This window comes from Hyperoodon ampullatus (assembly GCF_949752795.1).
Source record: "Hyperoodon ampullatus genome assembly, chromosome: 10".
NCBI lineage: Eukaryota > Metazoa > Chordata > Mammalia > Artiodactyla > Ziphiidae > Hyperoodon > Hyperoodon ampullatus.
The window spans coordinates 8,444,713-8,461,604 of record NC_136923.1 but is presented as its reverse complement, the minus strand read 5'-3'; the positions used below and the strand labels follow the sequence as shown (position 1 = coordinate 8,461,604).

General features: G+C 48.0%; 1 protein-coding gene across 3 annotated transcripts in view; it reads right to left on the bottom strand.

Annotated features, from left to right (window-relative positions):
• SRGAP3 (SLIT-ROBO Rho GTPase activating protein 3) overlaps window positions 1–16,892 on the bottom strand; it is a gene marked incomplete at both ends in the record, with an annotated part of 249,914 nt that overhangs the window by 37,022 nt on the left and 196,000 nt on the right. The window contains 5 exons of one of the 3 annotated variants that reach the window (XM_079712501.1): window positions 997–1,074; window positions 2,793–2,853; window positions 3,968–3,998; window positions 10,354–10,440; window positions 12,944–12,971. In XM_079712501.1, coding sequence (XP_079568627.1) covers window positions 997–1,074; window positions 2,793–2,853; window positions 3,968–3,998; window positions 10,354–10,440; window positions 12,944–12,971 — 285 coding nt within the window. Of the gene's footprint in view, window positions 1–996; window positions 1,075–2,792; window positions 2,854–3,967; window positions 3,999–7,912; window positions 8,016–10,353; window positions 10,441–12,943; window positions 12,972–16,892 lie in introns of all 3 variants that reach the window. The other 2 variants (XM_079712500.1, XM_079712502.1) reach the window with 2 other exon arrangements.

Genomic DNA, 16,892 nt, shown 5'->3' with positions numbered 1-16,892 from the left:
TTACATAGAAGAATGGGTAAGAAAGTGCTTTGTAAATTGGGATGTGATGTATTGCGGGGAAATGGGTTTGGGATCGGGGTCCTCAGACCAAACTTAGTACCTAACTACTCAGAGAAAAATGTAGTAAATCAGAGCTGAGGAGTAACTACGGAGATGGGATGCTTCCAAACGCTGTGAAACTAGAGGTGGCGATATTGCTTAGGATGCCCCACACTGGCTCTTCTTTCCTCCTTGGGATGGGCTTTGTTCAACAACCAGAGAGCGTGGTGCTGGAAAATATTTCCTTGAACGGAAATGCATGGACTCTCAGTTTCACTGCAGCAGCAAGATATGTACTAGTATAAAAAGGCAGAGGTTTAAGAAGAATTGAGCTCCTCCTGACCCTAGAAAGTCCTTACTTTGCTTGGACACTGCCACTGGCCATCTGTTCCCATCAGGGATCCTGAGGCCAAGGGAAGCTCAACCAAATAAGCCACACTCTGGTGGCCACTTCATTTCTGATAAGCTTTTATACCAAAGTGGGAACTAGGTAACCTCCCCGAGGGTGGGGGAGTATAGCTTTGCCAAAAACACTGCATAAAAAAGAATTAGGCAGTTCTAAGCCACTCCATGTTATCTAGCTTCTTCCAACTTTTCTAAAACACAGCAGCCTTTACAGATTCACACAATAATTCCAAGGCCCTCTTTCCCAGCAACCACTGTAGAGCCCACCAGAGAAAGTCACCCATGTGTGCTGGTAAATGTTCAACAGCTAGCTCTTTGGCGGGGGCGGGGGTGGGGGGAGAAAAAGATCAAAGGTCTTAGTGTTTGCCAATTTCTGTGGTGTAAATACTCCCACCTTGGCTGATTTCGAGCTACCAAGGTGAAGTCACTGAAGGTGAAGTTGGGAAGAGATGTTGATACAAGCTGCCCCAGCACCACTGGCTCTAAGACATGCGTTAACACCCATCCTGGCTTCCTCTGGACACAAGCTGGAGATGATCACTCCACACCTACCTCTCTCAAAGGAATTTTTGATGTCATTGACTTCAACCTGGGATCCTGGCACTCTGAAGATGCCTTGCTGCTGGAGTCCTAAAAGAAATAAACAAACAAAAAAAGAAAGAGAAAATGCCTTGAGCTCATCAGACCACTGGGAACACGGAAGACTCTCCCCACTGCTTGCCTCTTTCTCCCGCCATCCTTTGTAACAGAGTCATTCCCAGTGACCGTCTCCTGGCAGAAGCCCAAAAGGAGCCTTTGTGATGAACTTCATCTGGTCCAAATACTCAGTCACATTCTGCTTCATATGTCTAGGGTCTCTTGTTTGGGTTTGAAGGAAACAAGAAGTTTATATCAACACTGGACCAGTGAATGACTTCCACTTTAACCCACAGGTTAGCTCCATCAAATAACTGGGTAGTGAATGCTGCCTAGTGCATTCATGAGTTGCACTGGTCCCAAGTAGCTTGGCCTGAGTTTAGAAATGCCATCGGACTTTAACAGCCACAGAGATTTTGAATGAGAATGATTACTGCCACTCCCTCAACCATTCCCTCGCCCATCACAGACAACGTCTTCCTTCAAGAAAATCTAGAGTCTAGAGTGCATGCTGGCTTGGGATCAAGGAGTTTGGGGGACATTAACTTATTGAAGAAGAACAATCTCATTTTTTATGTGTTTCTACAAGGCCTTAACAAAGAGGAGACCTGGATACCTGACACAGCAGTAACAACAAAACAGCGACCTATAAGATTGAAGGAAGTAGAGGGCCTCCCTCATCTGAAAAGGGAATTAAGACTGGGATCCTTTCCCTGAGATTCAGTTTTTCTATATGAAACAACTCTCCACTTTATAATTCAGGAAAGTGTTTACCCTTAAAGGCAGGCTTTAGTTAAAGTTTGGTTTGTACATATAGTATGTGCTCAATAAACGTTGTTCATTTCTTTCGTGCTGAGTTTCTACCACCTGTGTCTCTTACCCCATCCTCCTGGCTCATTCCCGTCCAGTTACGCTGGCCTTCTTTCCCATATTAGGCCTTGACACTTGCCATTCTCTCCACCTGGACCGCATGGCTGGCTTCTTCTACTCAAACATCACCCCCTCAGGGACGGCTCTCCTTACAACCTTAGCCAAAGCAGGTCTGCCCTCCTCCAGCCATTCTCTATCCCCTTTAATTAGTTCCTTGGCATTATCACTATCTGAAATTATATTATTTGTCTCTCTGCTTGTTCATTCCCTTGCCCTTCTAATTGGTCATGTAAGCTACCTAGGGCCAGCATCCTACCTGTCTGGTTCATGGCTATGCTACCATTGTCAAAAACAGTGCCTGCCCTGTTATGCACTCTGGAAATATATTTTTGGAGGGATGAATAAATGAATAGATGGAGGCACAATTTAAGTGCTGGGGACACCATGTGGCAAATCCCAGACACTCTATTTCTTCCATGGAGCTTACCACAGTCTAGCAGGATTAACTGATCGGTTGACCAACCTCATTCAGTGCTCAAAGTGCAGAGCTCTGGGCTCGGGTGGGAGCAAAAAAGGAACTAATACAGTTGTCCCACGTGCCCTCCCTGCTCCTCGGTTCTCCTAGCTCCTGAGTCTTCTCACCACCATCTTCAGTTCCCCCGACACACAAGGCTCAATAGACAGCACTCAAGATAGCAGCTGTTCTATAGAACGTTTTCCCTCTCAGAAGCAGAGCAGCAACAGGAAATCTTCCCAGATGAATTTGAATCTCATTTCTTATGAGAATAGCCTAGCACCTGTTCTGGGAAGAGCTGAAAACACTGCCCTGAGATCGAGCTTACCATATAAATTGATGTATCTGATGCAGCTCTCGACGACCAGTGGTATAGCTTGTCCTGAATCCTTGAGAAAAAAAGTTGTGAGTTGTATTGGACTTGGCAACCACCACAGGAGAGAAGACACTGCAAACACAGATTATGAACTCAAGCCAGAAAATTAGTACCATCAGATTAGTAGGAAAACAAGCAAGGAACCACTAATTCTAAAGTTTCCACAAACAGTTAAAATAGAAAGTCTTCTGTGATTGCAGAAAAGCCATAGCTGTGATCATTTTAAAGAAATGCTCTGTCTTCCTATTCAGCTGGGAAGGAATCAGGGCTCAGGAGGCCTGATAGGCACATCAGAGAAGGGGAGGGAGCCCACCGCCTGGAGGGGCTGGAATCCGCCCTTGAAGACTTCTCTGCCTCCCACTGCCCTCAGCCCCATCTCAACTCTGTTCTCCCAGCGCTCAGGGCAGGATCAAGGCCTCTGCCTAGTACTGTAGGACCTGCTGCCAGAATTAAGAAGGACACACCATGGGGGAAGCAAGGCTGGCCCCAGGGATCCTTTTGAGCTCGGAGGAGGGGAGACCAGTTCTACTCACAACGTAACAACCTAAACATCCAGACAGATATTTGTTTAACAGTAAACACATTACTAGGAAAAGTTCTAGAAACAGCTAACGTCAGCCACTGACCACTGAGTGGCAACCTTAGTCAGAAAGGCTGAATAAGATGCAGTTCTAAATACATGCATCTGGGGTGTGAATGTATTTTCAATTATATTTTCCTAGACTGGCCCACGGCCACAGAGAACTGGGCAAGGGATCATTTTCTTTCGGATTCCGTGATTGGTTGACCTCTCTGCCATTTCAGGCCACTTACAGAGCATACAATTTTTTAAAAACTCTCTTTGAAAAGAGGCCAAATTAAGCACTAGCCTCCTCAGAAGGTGAGGAAGCAATGAGGCATATGTAATATGCTCATGTCAAGGGACAGAGAAAAAAACATGAATTTGGATGCTTTCGTGGCTCCTCCACACCCCACCTGCAAATCCTGTCCTTGATTAACTACAGTCACAGAGAGGGTAATAAAGTGGACTCATTGGCAACAGGCAAGGCGGGCCCTGTGCTACTAGTCAGGGCTAAAGACAGGTTCCATCCAGTTGAATGGGGCTGACGGAACTTTCCAGTAAATACCTGGTTCCTGGTTCGAGCATTTCTTCTTCCTCTGATAACAAAAAATAAACAGGCAGCAGAGCAGAAGAAAAAGAAAAGATTACGCAGAAGTAATAAGACCAGTTAGAGCAAGCAGCTCCTTCAGAGTCCGGGAACGCCGAAATGCAATGGCAGCCAGCGGAGGTCCGGGGGGATGGCAGGCAAACTGTGGGCCCAGTGGAGCTCCGGACCTGCCCGGCCAGCCTTCCAGGGTGGCTGCCTCGGACGCCAGGGGGCAAAGGGGCCTCTTTCAGTCCTTGTCAAAGGGCAGGAACGGTGTGTACTGAACACTTGCCTCACCCCAGGTCTAGCTTCTCCTCAACACGGGGGCTGTTTACTCACCAATGGTGAGAGCCCACCTAAGGCTCCTTAAGGTTAGCCCAGCCACCCACAGAAAAGGAGGGACACACGCCCTCAGGTGTCTCCTGGGACACTGGCCCTGCAAGTCAGCTCAGGAAACCTCGCTCTTAGCTCTTAGTTAACCAGGACCGTGTTTGTCAGGTGCCCTCTGAATAGGACCAAACAGGATTCCATCTGGTTCCAAATTCCACACAGCTGCCCGTGCTTTCCTACAAAACACCTGGGGCAGCTGGTCCCGGGTACCCACTTGGCTTGCTTTCCTTCTGCCCACGGACCCTCACCCTGGCACTGAAAAAGCCTCAGGGAACCCAAAAGCTGACAAAGCCTGGAGGAGGGAGGGCAGTGGAGTCAGAGAGGCTTCGTGATCTTGCGGGAAGAACCAGAGGCTCTGCTTTCACTGAAGTCGCCCATTTGCAGGGGAGCATTGCCTCTTCTTTCTTCCCACACATGCAGTGGGTCAGGCTCTGGAGTGCGTGCTGTGTCTCATCCCGACTGAGAAACGGGAGGATGTGCGCCTGCTTGCTGGTGTCACCCGTCCAGCCCCTGGCACCTCAGCAACTAGAATTTTCCTATGTCGACTAAGCCTACCTGAACCTAGGACAGCAGTGCCAGGTGATCAGACGGGGCCCCATGGGCGCTCTCCGGAAAGCCCAGGCAGCACTAACAGCTAACATTTCCATGGTGTTGACTCTGCGCCAGGCAGAGCTCTAGAACCTGGCAGGTGTTACTCATCTGATCCTCCTCACACACTCAGGAGGTGGGTAATTATCATTCTCATTTTATTGAAACAAGGTAAGGACTCCCCCTGCCCCATCCCGAAGGTAGACCTCCTGGGCCTCAAATTTATCATAATAAATTGGGTTTCCTTCTGTCCGAGAGAAGGGGGGAAAAAAAGCAAGCATTTTGAAAAGAATCCATTCAGGTAAGGTCCTAGAAATTTATACAAGTAACTCCAACTACATTTATCCGTCATTCTTGGGGATGCTTCCTTGTCCCTCTAAACCCTCATAATCATGGAGTTTCTGTGATGTTATTTTATTGAAAAGCCTTTCAGAGCTTTAGAATTTCAGAGCTGGGGATTCTTAGTTCACGCTGAATCTTCTTCCAGATAGCATGGGAATCATAAGAGGAAATTAAATTCCATTCCCAAAGGTTGAAGAACTGGATGCATCACACTGCCTTTTCATTTTCTGAGAGTTAACAATCCTTGAGGTTGGGGTCCCGCTGCTGCAGTCTGTCCCCACAGGGAGCTTAGAGTGGGTGCGCAGAAGAGCTGGCGGAATTGCACAGATGATGTGCGGTACAAGCACACGTGACTATAAAGAAATGCATTCGCTCAACATACTTTTTTCAGTCAAACGGTCCCCTGAGGAGGCTGTGCCCTTATTCCAGCAACATGCTGCTGCCTAGTGCTCTGGGGTGTCCCTCTCTGGGGGCTCTTTTCAGAGCCAGTCCCCTAGTGCCCACTACAGACTATGCCTCTTGCCATATTGTGGCTCCAGTGGCTACAAAGCCGGGCTCTGATTGGCGCTTTTCATTCCAAAGACTGGGGTGTCCGTTCTAAGACAAAGTTTTGGCACTGCTGACAAAGGTCCTGCTGCAGGCTCTCGGAAGACTGACCAGCTGCAGCAATGGCTATATATTTAGAATAAGGATGTGGCTTCCTGGTGACTACCTCCAAGGGGCAGACACTCCCGCGGCTGATGCACGGCACTCGAGCGTCATGCATTTTTTGTAGGAGCTCTCCATTCAGAGACTGTTCAACTAAACAGAACACCTAACTTGCAAATGCCATCAGGTAAGAGCTCCTTCCAAGTGTCCTGACACAGCACCCGTTTCCAAAGAGCTGAGCATATTCTGAAAGGTGTGTGTGTCTCTGAGCCTTTGCTCATTCTGTTCCTCCTCTCAGGGGCTCCTCCGTCCTCCCCTCTGCTGTGTTCTGACCCGTCCTTCAAAGCCGCCCGGGCCCCAGTGCTCACAGTTCTTCCTGCTCTGAGCTCTCACAGAACTTATTTCCGTGGGGAATCAGTCACCAAGTGCTCATCCTGAATCATCTTCCGCGTTCAGCTTTCTATCAAAAACCTCCTGAGCAACATGATAAGCTCCTTGAGGGCAGAGAGAGTAGCAAGTGGGCCTCAGTCCCCTCTCAGCTCTGGAGTACAGCTTTTTCGAGAAGAAAGTCTTGTTGGAGCGAGGAGCGAGGATGAAGAAAGGGCTCTTGAGACAGCCCCTCTTCCCATGACCTTCTGGATGGCAAACTGCTCACGTGGGGTCACCTCCAAACAGCACCCCTTCCCTGATGCACGCAGTAGCACCCCTCCTTTTGGGGTCCTCCACACCTCCCTCCTCTGAGGCATCCTAGAGCAGCTGCTGCAGTTTCCTACCCCCGGGCAGTCCCAACTTGTGCCCTCCTTTTCCCCTTTCCCTTCCCCCACTGTCCCCCAGAACTCAGCTTACAGGCAGAGGGACCCAGGCTGGCCCTGCCTACCCCCTCCCACGCCTGAGGCCAACCCTCCCTGCCCGGCAAGCCCTGTGCCTGCCCTATATGAGGACAGAGGATAGAGAGTCAGAGCAGGGGCAGCCTCAGCACTCCAGAAGTGTCGGCAGGGCCCGAGAACCTTTACTTTTCTCCTGACTCTTATTTTCTGCAAAGGGTCTTCGTTAGATGGGGGCAGGCTTCCAATAACTGCCAGGGACCTTCCGCTGTTCCCCTAAGTAATGTTCAGAATGCATCTCCCCTTCCTCAAGTATGTCCCCCACGTGCTGCCCTTTTCAACTCCATCACCATCTTAACTTGCCTTGAGCTGTTCTATCTGGGATAGCTTGATCCTGCACCCTTTGCAGCCAAGAAGCAAGAAGAGAAACTCACTGAGGTGAAAAGCTTTCTTTTTAGTTTAAGGTGTCAAGGATTAACCTGGAATTCTAAAGGGACTACCTCAGCTCTTTTCTCTTCTCCCAAACTGCCTAACAAGAAACAAAATTAGGTGGAAGGGTTGTCTCTCGTACAAATTGTATGTGTTGTGTTCCTTTGCTGCTATATTCTCAACTTTAAAAAATCACTTGTATAAAAACACAGTTACTCACAGGGCTTTTCTTTGTGTTGTTTCCAACCTGTCTCCTCTTGGGAGACGTGAGTGTGACTCAAGGCGAGGGGGTTTCTCTAAGTGTCCCTCAGGCTGGTCAGGACTGCAGTTCCTGAAGCAGTGAAGTGGGGCTGACAGGGACCACTGTCCAGCACGGATTCAGCACCACCTGCATTTTACTGGGTCCCAGCACGATTGCAACCCTCCCCCAGGGCTGAGGATCAAGGGAAAGCACTTAGGAGCAACTGGTCAGAGGCAAAAGCAGCTCTGATTAGAAGCCCTCACTGAAGCTAAGAGCAGGCTGCCGGGAGGACCAGCTTGCCACAAGGCCTGGCCGAGGGCCCAGATTGCAAGTTCCAGTCCGTCAGTCGTTTGTAGGTCGGTAGGTTGGGGTGGGGCAGGGCTGTTGGCCGGGGGAGGAGGTGGAGAAAGGCTGCCATTACATTGGGTGCATTCGCGGACTCCGTGGCTCCCCAGCAAGTACCTTAATGAACGCTTCCATACAGCCGTTAAATAGTTTATGGCTACACACTGAGAGAGGCCTAGGTCTCCTCATTTTCTGTGGTTTAGGGGGAAGACAGGGGGGCCTAGGGGAAAACGGAACAAAAGAAATCAAGAAAGCAACCAAGGTAAACATACAACTGGGAAAGACGCTCTTATGACCCACGACTGGAGGAGAACACAAAATGCAAATGGAAGGCCCGAACCCCCAGCGCATTGGTGTCCAATGCTCCATCTGAAGGCCTCTGGATGTTTAAGCAGGTCTTAATTTACCCACGGCATCAGGCAGGAGAAACACAAATGTATTCTAAATCACAGGAGGGCACAGCACGTGTCCAGGGAACCATTGAAACTCCAATCAGGGCTGTCATCCCACAAAGCTGACCAGATGGAGGGGGAATCAGGGGAGAGATGTAATCTGTAGCCCAAGAAAGCAAGAGACTTTCAAAGATGATTGGAAGGGTTAATTTTCATTATTTTGGCTTAAATGCATCACCAAGTCTCAACTCCCACCATACCAGGGCACTGATCTTCCTAATGCCTCCTGGCATTTCAAATGCACTTGACTAATCTTTATTCCATTGATCTAAGAGCCAGGCAATTATTATTCTTATTTTAGAGATGAAGAAATTGATGCCAGGAGGGAAGCTGCAGCTTCTTTGGGGTCCCCAGGGGACCCAGGATGATGATTATCTCCTGTCCTTTAGTCAAGTACACTTTCAGGTACAATGTTTTCAAATCCATTACCACACTTAACGTCAGCTCAACCCTGCACGTGTGATCCCATTTAACAGAGGCCTAAACTGAGGCCTAGAGGGGGGAGGTGGCAGAGCTAGGCCCCAAACCCAGGCCTCTTTGGCTCCAATCCCAAGATTTTTACCAAAGGGTCTGTCATGGAGCCTTAGGGAACTTTCCCATTTCCAGCCAAAGACTCATCCATCCCATTAACCCTTGCCAGTGGAGGACCCCTGGGGTCAGGTTGAAAGTGTCTTGCTTGACTTTAGGATCTCCATGCCCTGTGCTCCATCTCGGCCACAGGGAGGGGCGATCATACCACAGTTCACCAGCGACAGCGAAACAGCCACAAACACTGGACCAGTTTCCAGAGTTGCTCACATGCATATACCTGTGTTGGCTTATTTGCTCATCTTTCACCACCCAAATTGGCCTGACTCAATGCTGCCAGCCTTCTAGGGCAAAGGGCTTTCTGAGGTTAGGAGGAGGGTCCCTAACCAAGAGACACAGTTCATTTTCAACTGGCTTCATTCATAATTTGAGAGGTACCAAGTGGGGACCAAGCCTGACACAGATAATGTCCATGCGTGATGAACACAGACCTGGGCCCACAAGCCTTGACTGATTTCTGTGAATGGGCAAGAAATCGTACGTGCCATGGAGCCAGTCAAGGAGATAAGACTCATGCTGCCTTGCTCACTGGCCTTGTGATGCCTGTCTCCTTCAGCAGGCCCGCCATCTAGGGAACTCGGATCAACTTCTAGGTGTCTGAATACTGAGCAAATGCTGCTAGCTCCAGGACATGCATGGGCAAAAACACAGTGGAATCCAAATCTCATGCCACCCAAACACTGGAACTAAAATAACAGCACAGACCAAAATTTTGCAAAGAAACAACAGGCAAGATTATTTTGAGCTCATCTTGGATCTACGTCAATTTGGTTAGCTAAGTCCATGTCATTTCTTTTTCGTAAGTTACTTATTTTTTGAGGATGTGGGTTATGTGAGAGTGATATTTCTTACAACAGATCTGCTTTTGAATTTCCAAATGCCAAAAGAGAGTGCCAAAAATGTGACAGGGCCATAGGTTTTATGTATCATAACTGGAGGGTAGCAGCTGCACCACCTTGTTTCCATGGTGATTTGGGTTTCTGTTTTTGGACGTTCTCACATCACTTCCTTATCTCACACTGCATGATACCCTCACGACAACCCTGTGAGATAGGCAAGAACTATTAAACCTACTTTAAACATAAGGCAAATGAGCCCAGGAGAGATTAAGAAACTTGCCCAAGGTCACGGGAACAGAATTCAGCTCTTCCTACTTCAGGTTCCCGCGTGATTATGGAAATTGGGAAATTGATTTTATCACAGAACATTCAGCGATAGCATTAAATCATCTATTAAACTCTCAAGGTCAGCAAGAGTACAGACTCTTCATGCAGGTGTTGGACACCCAATACCAAAAATATCTAGGGTGCCTTTAAAATTTATTTCCTAAAATAAGTCCTAAGGATTTTTTTTTCCTTGAAGTTACATAATTTCTGCCCAATCCAGAAAGCAAAGGACTGTTAGAACCACATCAGGATTTCTTTCTTTTTGTGCGGTGCTCTGTGCAGTGAGCGGAATCTCTGACAAGGAAACGTAGCTATCCCAACTTTGCATGACACCAAATTGATACCGACTTACTGAAGTGCTGGGTGGGGCACAAAGTGGGGAGCAGGGGGGCAGCTCAGCCAAGGAAAGTGGGGCAGCCTAAGCCTTCCATCTCTTCTGCTGCTCAGGTGCAGAGCAAAAGGAAAGAGAGAGAGAGAGAGAGAGAGGCAGGGAAAACAGGAACAGAGAAAGCCACGGAGAGGAAGAAAGAGAAACCAGAGACCAATGTCCCCTTTCTGCCTTTCAACCAAGATAAAAATTAACACGCGTTAGTAACACAGGAATTGGCCTCAAAATTATTCTGTGACCAGAAGGATGGTTATTTCCCTAGACAACCCAACAGACGTGGGTGTCAACGTCCAAAATGGCAGCAATATTGTAGTTCAATGGTGGTCAGGCTCTTGGAAGCTGTGCATGGGTGTGCGTGGGGTTGCATCTGTTTGGACAAGAAATCTCGAGTGATTTCACTGCTAATCCAGACTTGGAGTGAGTCAACCTAGGTTAGGGAAGCCAGTCAATGGTTTGAATAACCATATCAAACCTTACATTTGCATCTGGCTTTGCCATTTACCATACAAGTGCATTATTGCATCTGGTCAGCCTAATTACAGGGTTATTATGAATTGGGGCTATTCTGAGATAACATTCTAAAGTATGAGAAAAAAATAAACAATGTGTTGCAGCCCATGTGCAAAAACTGGTCTGTCTATGCAAGGCCAGCAACAACTTGGCTGAGGGGACCTGCTCAAATAAGCACCCAAAACGACACTGACCTTGGACAGGAAACTATGGCAAATAAAAAGGGCCACAGTATAGAAACAGCTCACCCAGCGCATTTAAGATAAATTTTAAAAACACTTCCAAGTTAGCAGTGCACTCCACAATAAGTTAAAAATGATTTTTGGAAGTAAGAGGAAGCTTTTACTTTACTAAGAGTTGCCTTTGACCTTGGCCAAGGGCCAAAGTGCAGATGGCTGGATTTGCAGCTTAGTGCAGTGTATCTAAGTGGGAGGTCTGTAATCCTAGCTTGGATTTCCCAGGCCCTAGGTCAAAGAGGGTGTGGAAGACAGCATCTCAGAGGGCTTTATTTAAAAAAAAAACAAAAAACCTCTCAACATTTCTCTAAGGAAGACCCCGGGACCTCGCTAAGGGTTTGATTACAGATCTCTCCTACAATCTGCTGGAATCATCTTCTCCCACATGAGTTTTAAGAATTAGGAGGAAGTGAGGGATGGCTCAATTCATCCCCCCATCTGTTTCACTATTTGCAGACTTTGGTGTAAAATGTGGCTTCTGTTGTTTTGGGACTATGACAACACTCTTGCAATAAGTAAGTAAATAAATAAATAAATAGGAGTTTGTTTCTAAAAGGTTCTTAGAAAGTAACCCTGCACATCTGCTGACCCATGTGCTGGGAGGGCCTCGCCTGGTATCATGACTCTTCCCAATGTCCGGGGCCTGCCGGGGCCTAGAGGAACAGCTGCACAGGCTGAGCTTCTGGAGAGCCCTCAGTCTTCCCCGACCCTGGGCCAGCAAACTGAAAACCCCAGAGCTTTCCAAGCCTTTTCCCAGCCAGCTCCCTTCCAGATGAGGCAGGAGTTAAGGGTTCATCCTCCCTCTTGCCAAGTAGGACAGCTTTCCAGGATTCTGGGCCACTGGGAAGAACTTGTGGGGAAAGGATGTTTTTGGGTCACTGGGCCCAGAATGAGGCAGAAGTAGCTCTCAATGACCACATGATGGAAAAGTGCAGGCCTCTGGGCCACCAGCTCAATTCAACTTGGGCAGTGGGACAGGTATTGCTGGGAACACGGAAATGGATGGGCTCTAAGGAACCCGGGCAACGATAGGGCTGCTTATGGACCTAAACTCTCCGCAGGTAGAGGAAAGGTCCAGTCCTGAAGCCAGCCTCTCAGCTATCAGCTGCTGAGTGAAAGTGTTCACTGGTTCTGGTCTGCTCAGGGAAAAGCCCAGAGGATAATGTTGAGCGAGCTGGAGAGAAAGCAGAAGCTGCCCACTATTACTTCCCCCACCAGGGGCTCTGCCATCAGGCCATCCCAGTGCTGCGAGGTCGGAAGCCAGGGCGGGCAGCAAGCGGGCTTCTGAGTGCGCTCGTGTGAATATGCGCATGCGTATGCCCGGTGGTGTGCGGTTCCAGCCAAACCCGGAGCCTTGGCAAACTGGGACCCCGGGCTGGGCCCCACGCCTCGGCGGTTTGCTCAGCAGCCATAGAACGGATGGGGAGACAGGTGGGCAGCTACCCCACAGCCTCTGGCTTCTCCTGGTTGCCCTCGGCCACTCTGCAATATATATTACCTTCCCGTCCTCCCACCAGATGGATAGCAACGAGGGACGACACCCACTTCCCACAGCAGCTCTGAAAGGCTCCCTCCCCGTCACCAGTCTAATGCTGGAACCAGCAGAGCAGCCAAAAGACCTTTGCCTTCCCTCTCAGCACAGCCACACCCCCGTGGGGACACTGGCGAGGCGCCGTCCCCTCTAAGACTCCTCCGCTGCCCTGAGCTCCAGCACTGTCTCGCCACCTCCCCGCCTGTCCTGCTCCCCCCACCTCCTCCCACAGCCCACTCAGGCAGCAGGTGAAGGAAACAAGATGCACCGCTCTTACCTGGTTGTACCGCATTCTGCTCTCTCCCCTGGAAAGAAAAGTGTACAATGATTTAATTGTTGGTTTTGTTTTCGTTTTTGGTGGTTTATTTTTGAGCGGAGAACATTCATCTTTTTCTAAAAACAAGAAACAACTAACCCCTTATTTGTGACCTTGGAAATCTTATGCCTAAGGTATGTTCTGTTGCGAAGAACTGAGTCTTATTAAATCCGCAGTGCCTCCTGTTTGTAGGGCCATGTTCACATATTTTTCATTTGCTATTGTTCCTACACATTTTTTTTTCAGCGATTCTCAAACTACAACCTGCTGACCAGTGGCATCAGAATCTTCTGGAACTCTTGTCAAAAATGCAGATTTTTTGGCTCTTTCCTGGATAAGGACCCAGGAATCTGCATTTTGACAAGCACTCCTGGTACTCTCTTCTATGCATACCCCAGCTTGAGAGCTCACACACTGCTTTATGTCCACAAAGGTTTACTGAGCACTTGTCATGCCTGGCACTGAAGGGTATCAGCCATAAGACACCTTCTGTTGTTACTCAACCCCGCCAAGTGCCCACACCCAGCCCTCCTGCCTTCATCCTCAGCTGAAAACCTTCTCTCTTCCTTCACTGGAAAACAAAATCAATAAGACAGGGTCTCTGGGTACCACCATGAGACCTACCCACCTACCTGCGCCTGTCCATTCCCCCGCTACCTCCTTTCCCGGTGCTCTGGAGGAAGCATCCTACTTCTGCTAAAACCCACACCCCGTGCTGCAGGTCCCAAGCCCTCGGCCCTTTTCAGGGGCTTTGCTTCTGCAAGTGTCTCCCCTCTCTCTAGCACCGCCAGTCTCCTCTCTTCTGGATCATTTCCATCAGCGTATCAACACGTACACTGAATACATCCAACCTGCCTTTTAAGCCTCCCCTTGACCCCATTTCTCCTCTAACTCAATCTCCATTTCTCAGCTCTCCTTTCCAGCAAAACTTCCTGAAGGAGCTCTGTTTGGGGTCCCTGTCACTTCCTCCTCTTGCCTTACTGCAGCTGGCTTTTGTCCTCACCACTCCACGGAGACGGCTCTGTGCGGCTGAACCCAATGTCTCCTCTGCTCTTACCTGACTGCTCAGCACTCAGCACTGCCTACCTCAGTTAATCACTCCCTTCTTCTTATAAAGCTTTTTCCTCTTGATTTTCATGACTCTGTACACTTTCCAGGTGTCCTTCCTGCCCTACAGGCTGTTCCTCAGTTTCTCTTGTTGTCTCCTCATCTGTCCAAACTCTAACCTCTAAATATTGGAATGGCTCCAGGATGCAAACTGGGTCTCCTCCACCCTCTCTAGGTGATCCCAAATGCTTGCTGAGGCTTCCTAACTTTATCTCCAGATCTTACATTTCCCTGGAATTCCAGTCTCATATCCACTGCCCTCTTTTTTAATTATTGAGGTATAATTTACATATCATAAAATTCACACATTTAAAATGTATAATTCAGGATTTTTAGTAAATATTCAAAGTTGTGCAACCATCACCACAACTCAATTTTAGAACATTTCCATCACATTGAAAAGATCCCTTGTGCCGATTTATAGTCACTCCCTCTTCCCATCTTCAGCCTATGGCAACCACTCATCCACTCTCTGCCTCTACAGATTTGCTTATTCTGGGTATTTCATAAAAATAGAATCATACAATATGTGGTCTTTTGCATTTGGCTTCTTTCACTGAGCATAATGCTTTTGAGGTTCATCCACAGCATGATTCAGTACTTCATTATTTTTATGGTGCAGTAGAGAACCTCTAAGCCAGTGCTGTCCCATGGAAATACAATGCAAGCCACAATTTCTAGTAGCCACATATAAACAGTAAAGAGAAACATGAAAGATTAATTTTAATGATACATTGTATTTAATCTATCAAAATATTATTTCAGTATGTATCAATATAAAAATTAATAAGATATATATATTACTAACTCTTTAAAATCTGGTGCTCGTTTTACACATCTCAATTCAGACTAGCCACGATTCAAGTGTTCAACAGCCGCATGTGGCTTGTGGCCACCATATTGGACAGAACAGCTCCAGACCCATCTAGCATTCATATGAAGGGACTTTATTAAAAAAAAAAGAACTGAGCATTTATATTTCTCTATTGTTTCAGAAAACAAAGCTGAATGGGGAGAAAAATGAGGGGAGGAAGAGAGTTAGAGAAGTCTGAGAATAAAACTTGGAGCGAATCAGCACACAATTCCTTAATTCCTGACCAAAGCCACAAGCAGTTACAAGAGTGACTGCATGGGGCTTCTCTGGTGGTGCAGTGGTTGAGAGTCTGCCTGCCGATGCAGGGGACACGGGTTCGTGCCCCGGTCCGGGAAGATCCCACATGCCGCGGAGCGGCTGGGCCCGTGAGCCATGGCCGCTGAGCCTGCGCGTCCCGAGCCTGTGCTCCGCAACGGGAGAGGCCACAGCAGTGAGAGGCCCGCGTACCGCAAAAAAAAAAAAAAAAAAAAGAGTGACTGCAACTGGCTGAACAGAAGCCAAAGCAGGAAAGGAGAAAAGTTAGGTAAAACAGGAAAATTTGCTCTGCTTAATTTGATTGTGTGCCTGGGGTCTGGGGCAAATTCCTACCAGACATCAACTTGAGTTAAATTTTCACGTAGATCTAAGACCCGGAGTTGAAGCTGACGGCAGCCCACTCATGAAAGCGTCAGCCAGTGGCCTGGGTTGACTATAAAGCACATCATTTCCCTTAGGGCTGTAGTCAGCTGTGCAACTCTGACTGACAAAGGGGACCTAGGAAGAGGTTCCTGCTCTACCTCCTCTTGGTTCCAGAATTGCCCCCTCCCCTACATACTCACTGTGGTCCAGGCACAGTGCCCTTCTTTTAGTCCTACCTCACCACATCCCTTCCTGCCTTCACACAGGCTGTTCCCTCTGCCCCAACACTCTCTCCCCAGTTTCTCACGTGGCTGACGCCTTCCCATCCTTCAGTCTCAGCTTAAACATCACCTCCCCTCGGAGGCCTCTCTGATCACCCAACCTAAAGCAGGTGCCCCAATGCTCCCCAACCCCATACACAACTATTATCTATCTCAGCCCCAATTTTCTATTCGAGGACACTCAGTTATAATTCTTTACTTAATGGTTTGTTTCCTGTTTGAGGTCTCTCTTCCCCACGAGGGCAGGAACCTTGTTCGTCTTGTATATACTGTGTCCCCATGGATGGATGGACAGATGAATGGATGGCCGGGGGGCGGGGAGAAAGGGGTAGGTAGGAATCAAAGGATCTGGGTCCTGGAGTGGAATGTGTCAGAACACACTCAAGACAGACCTTCCTCTGGCAACGAATCGAATTTATTCTCCTTCAGCTTTGACTCACATTCCAGATCTCAAGAACCTCTTTACCAGAAACATCTTTTGGAATATGGTGTTTCAACTTCTAACAAATAACAGAAATCAAAAATATTCTGCCCTTTACCACCTGAGACCTCTTGGGGTTTTAAAAATATACTTTATAGTTGGTGGCTCAGTCATTTTCTAGAAGGTCAGAACTGTCTGGTCCCGGTGGACATTTTGCTCTGTAATGGGCTATTAAATCTTGGCCTGAAAAGGTTATGTCTCACCCCTTTTATAGACAATGCACCATTCACCCTAGAGGGGCTATAGAGTAAACTGAAAACCCGCCCATATCTTAAGTGTAAACCCTGGAGCTTACTGACTACCCAGGGCAATAAAGAGGTCAGAAATCTAAGACTCAGAGATGATAAACTAAGAATCCTCTGGCCAATAAAACGACATAGCAACAGCCAAGGGCACATAAGGGCGTGCGCTCTTGTTCCCAAGATGTGGCAGTGACATTTGTAACAAGGAATGACAATTTGCAGGGCACCTAGAAGCATTTTGACTTGTGTGCCATGTTCAGAAATTCGCTTCTAAGTGAGGGTGACCCAAAAGACCTAGTTTCCTCCA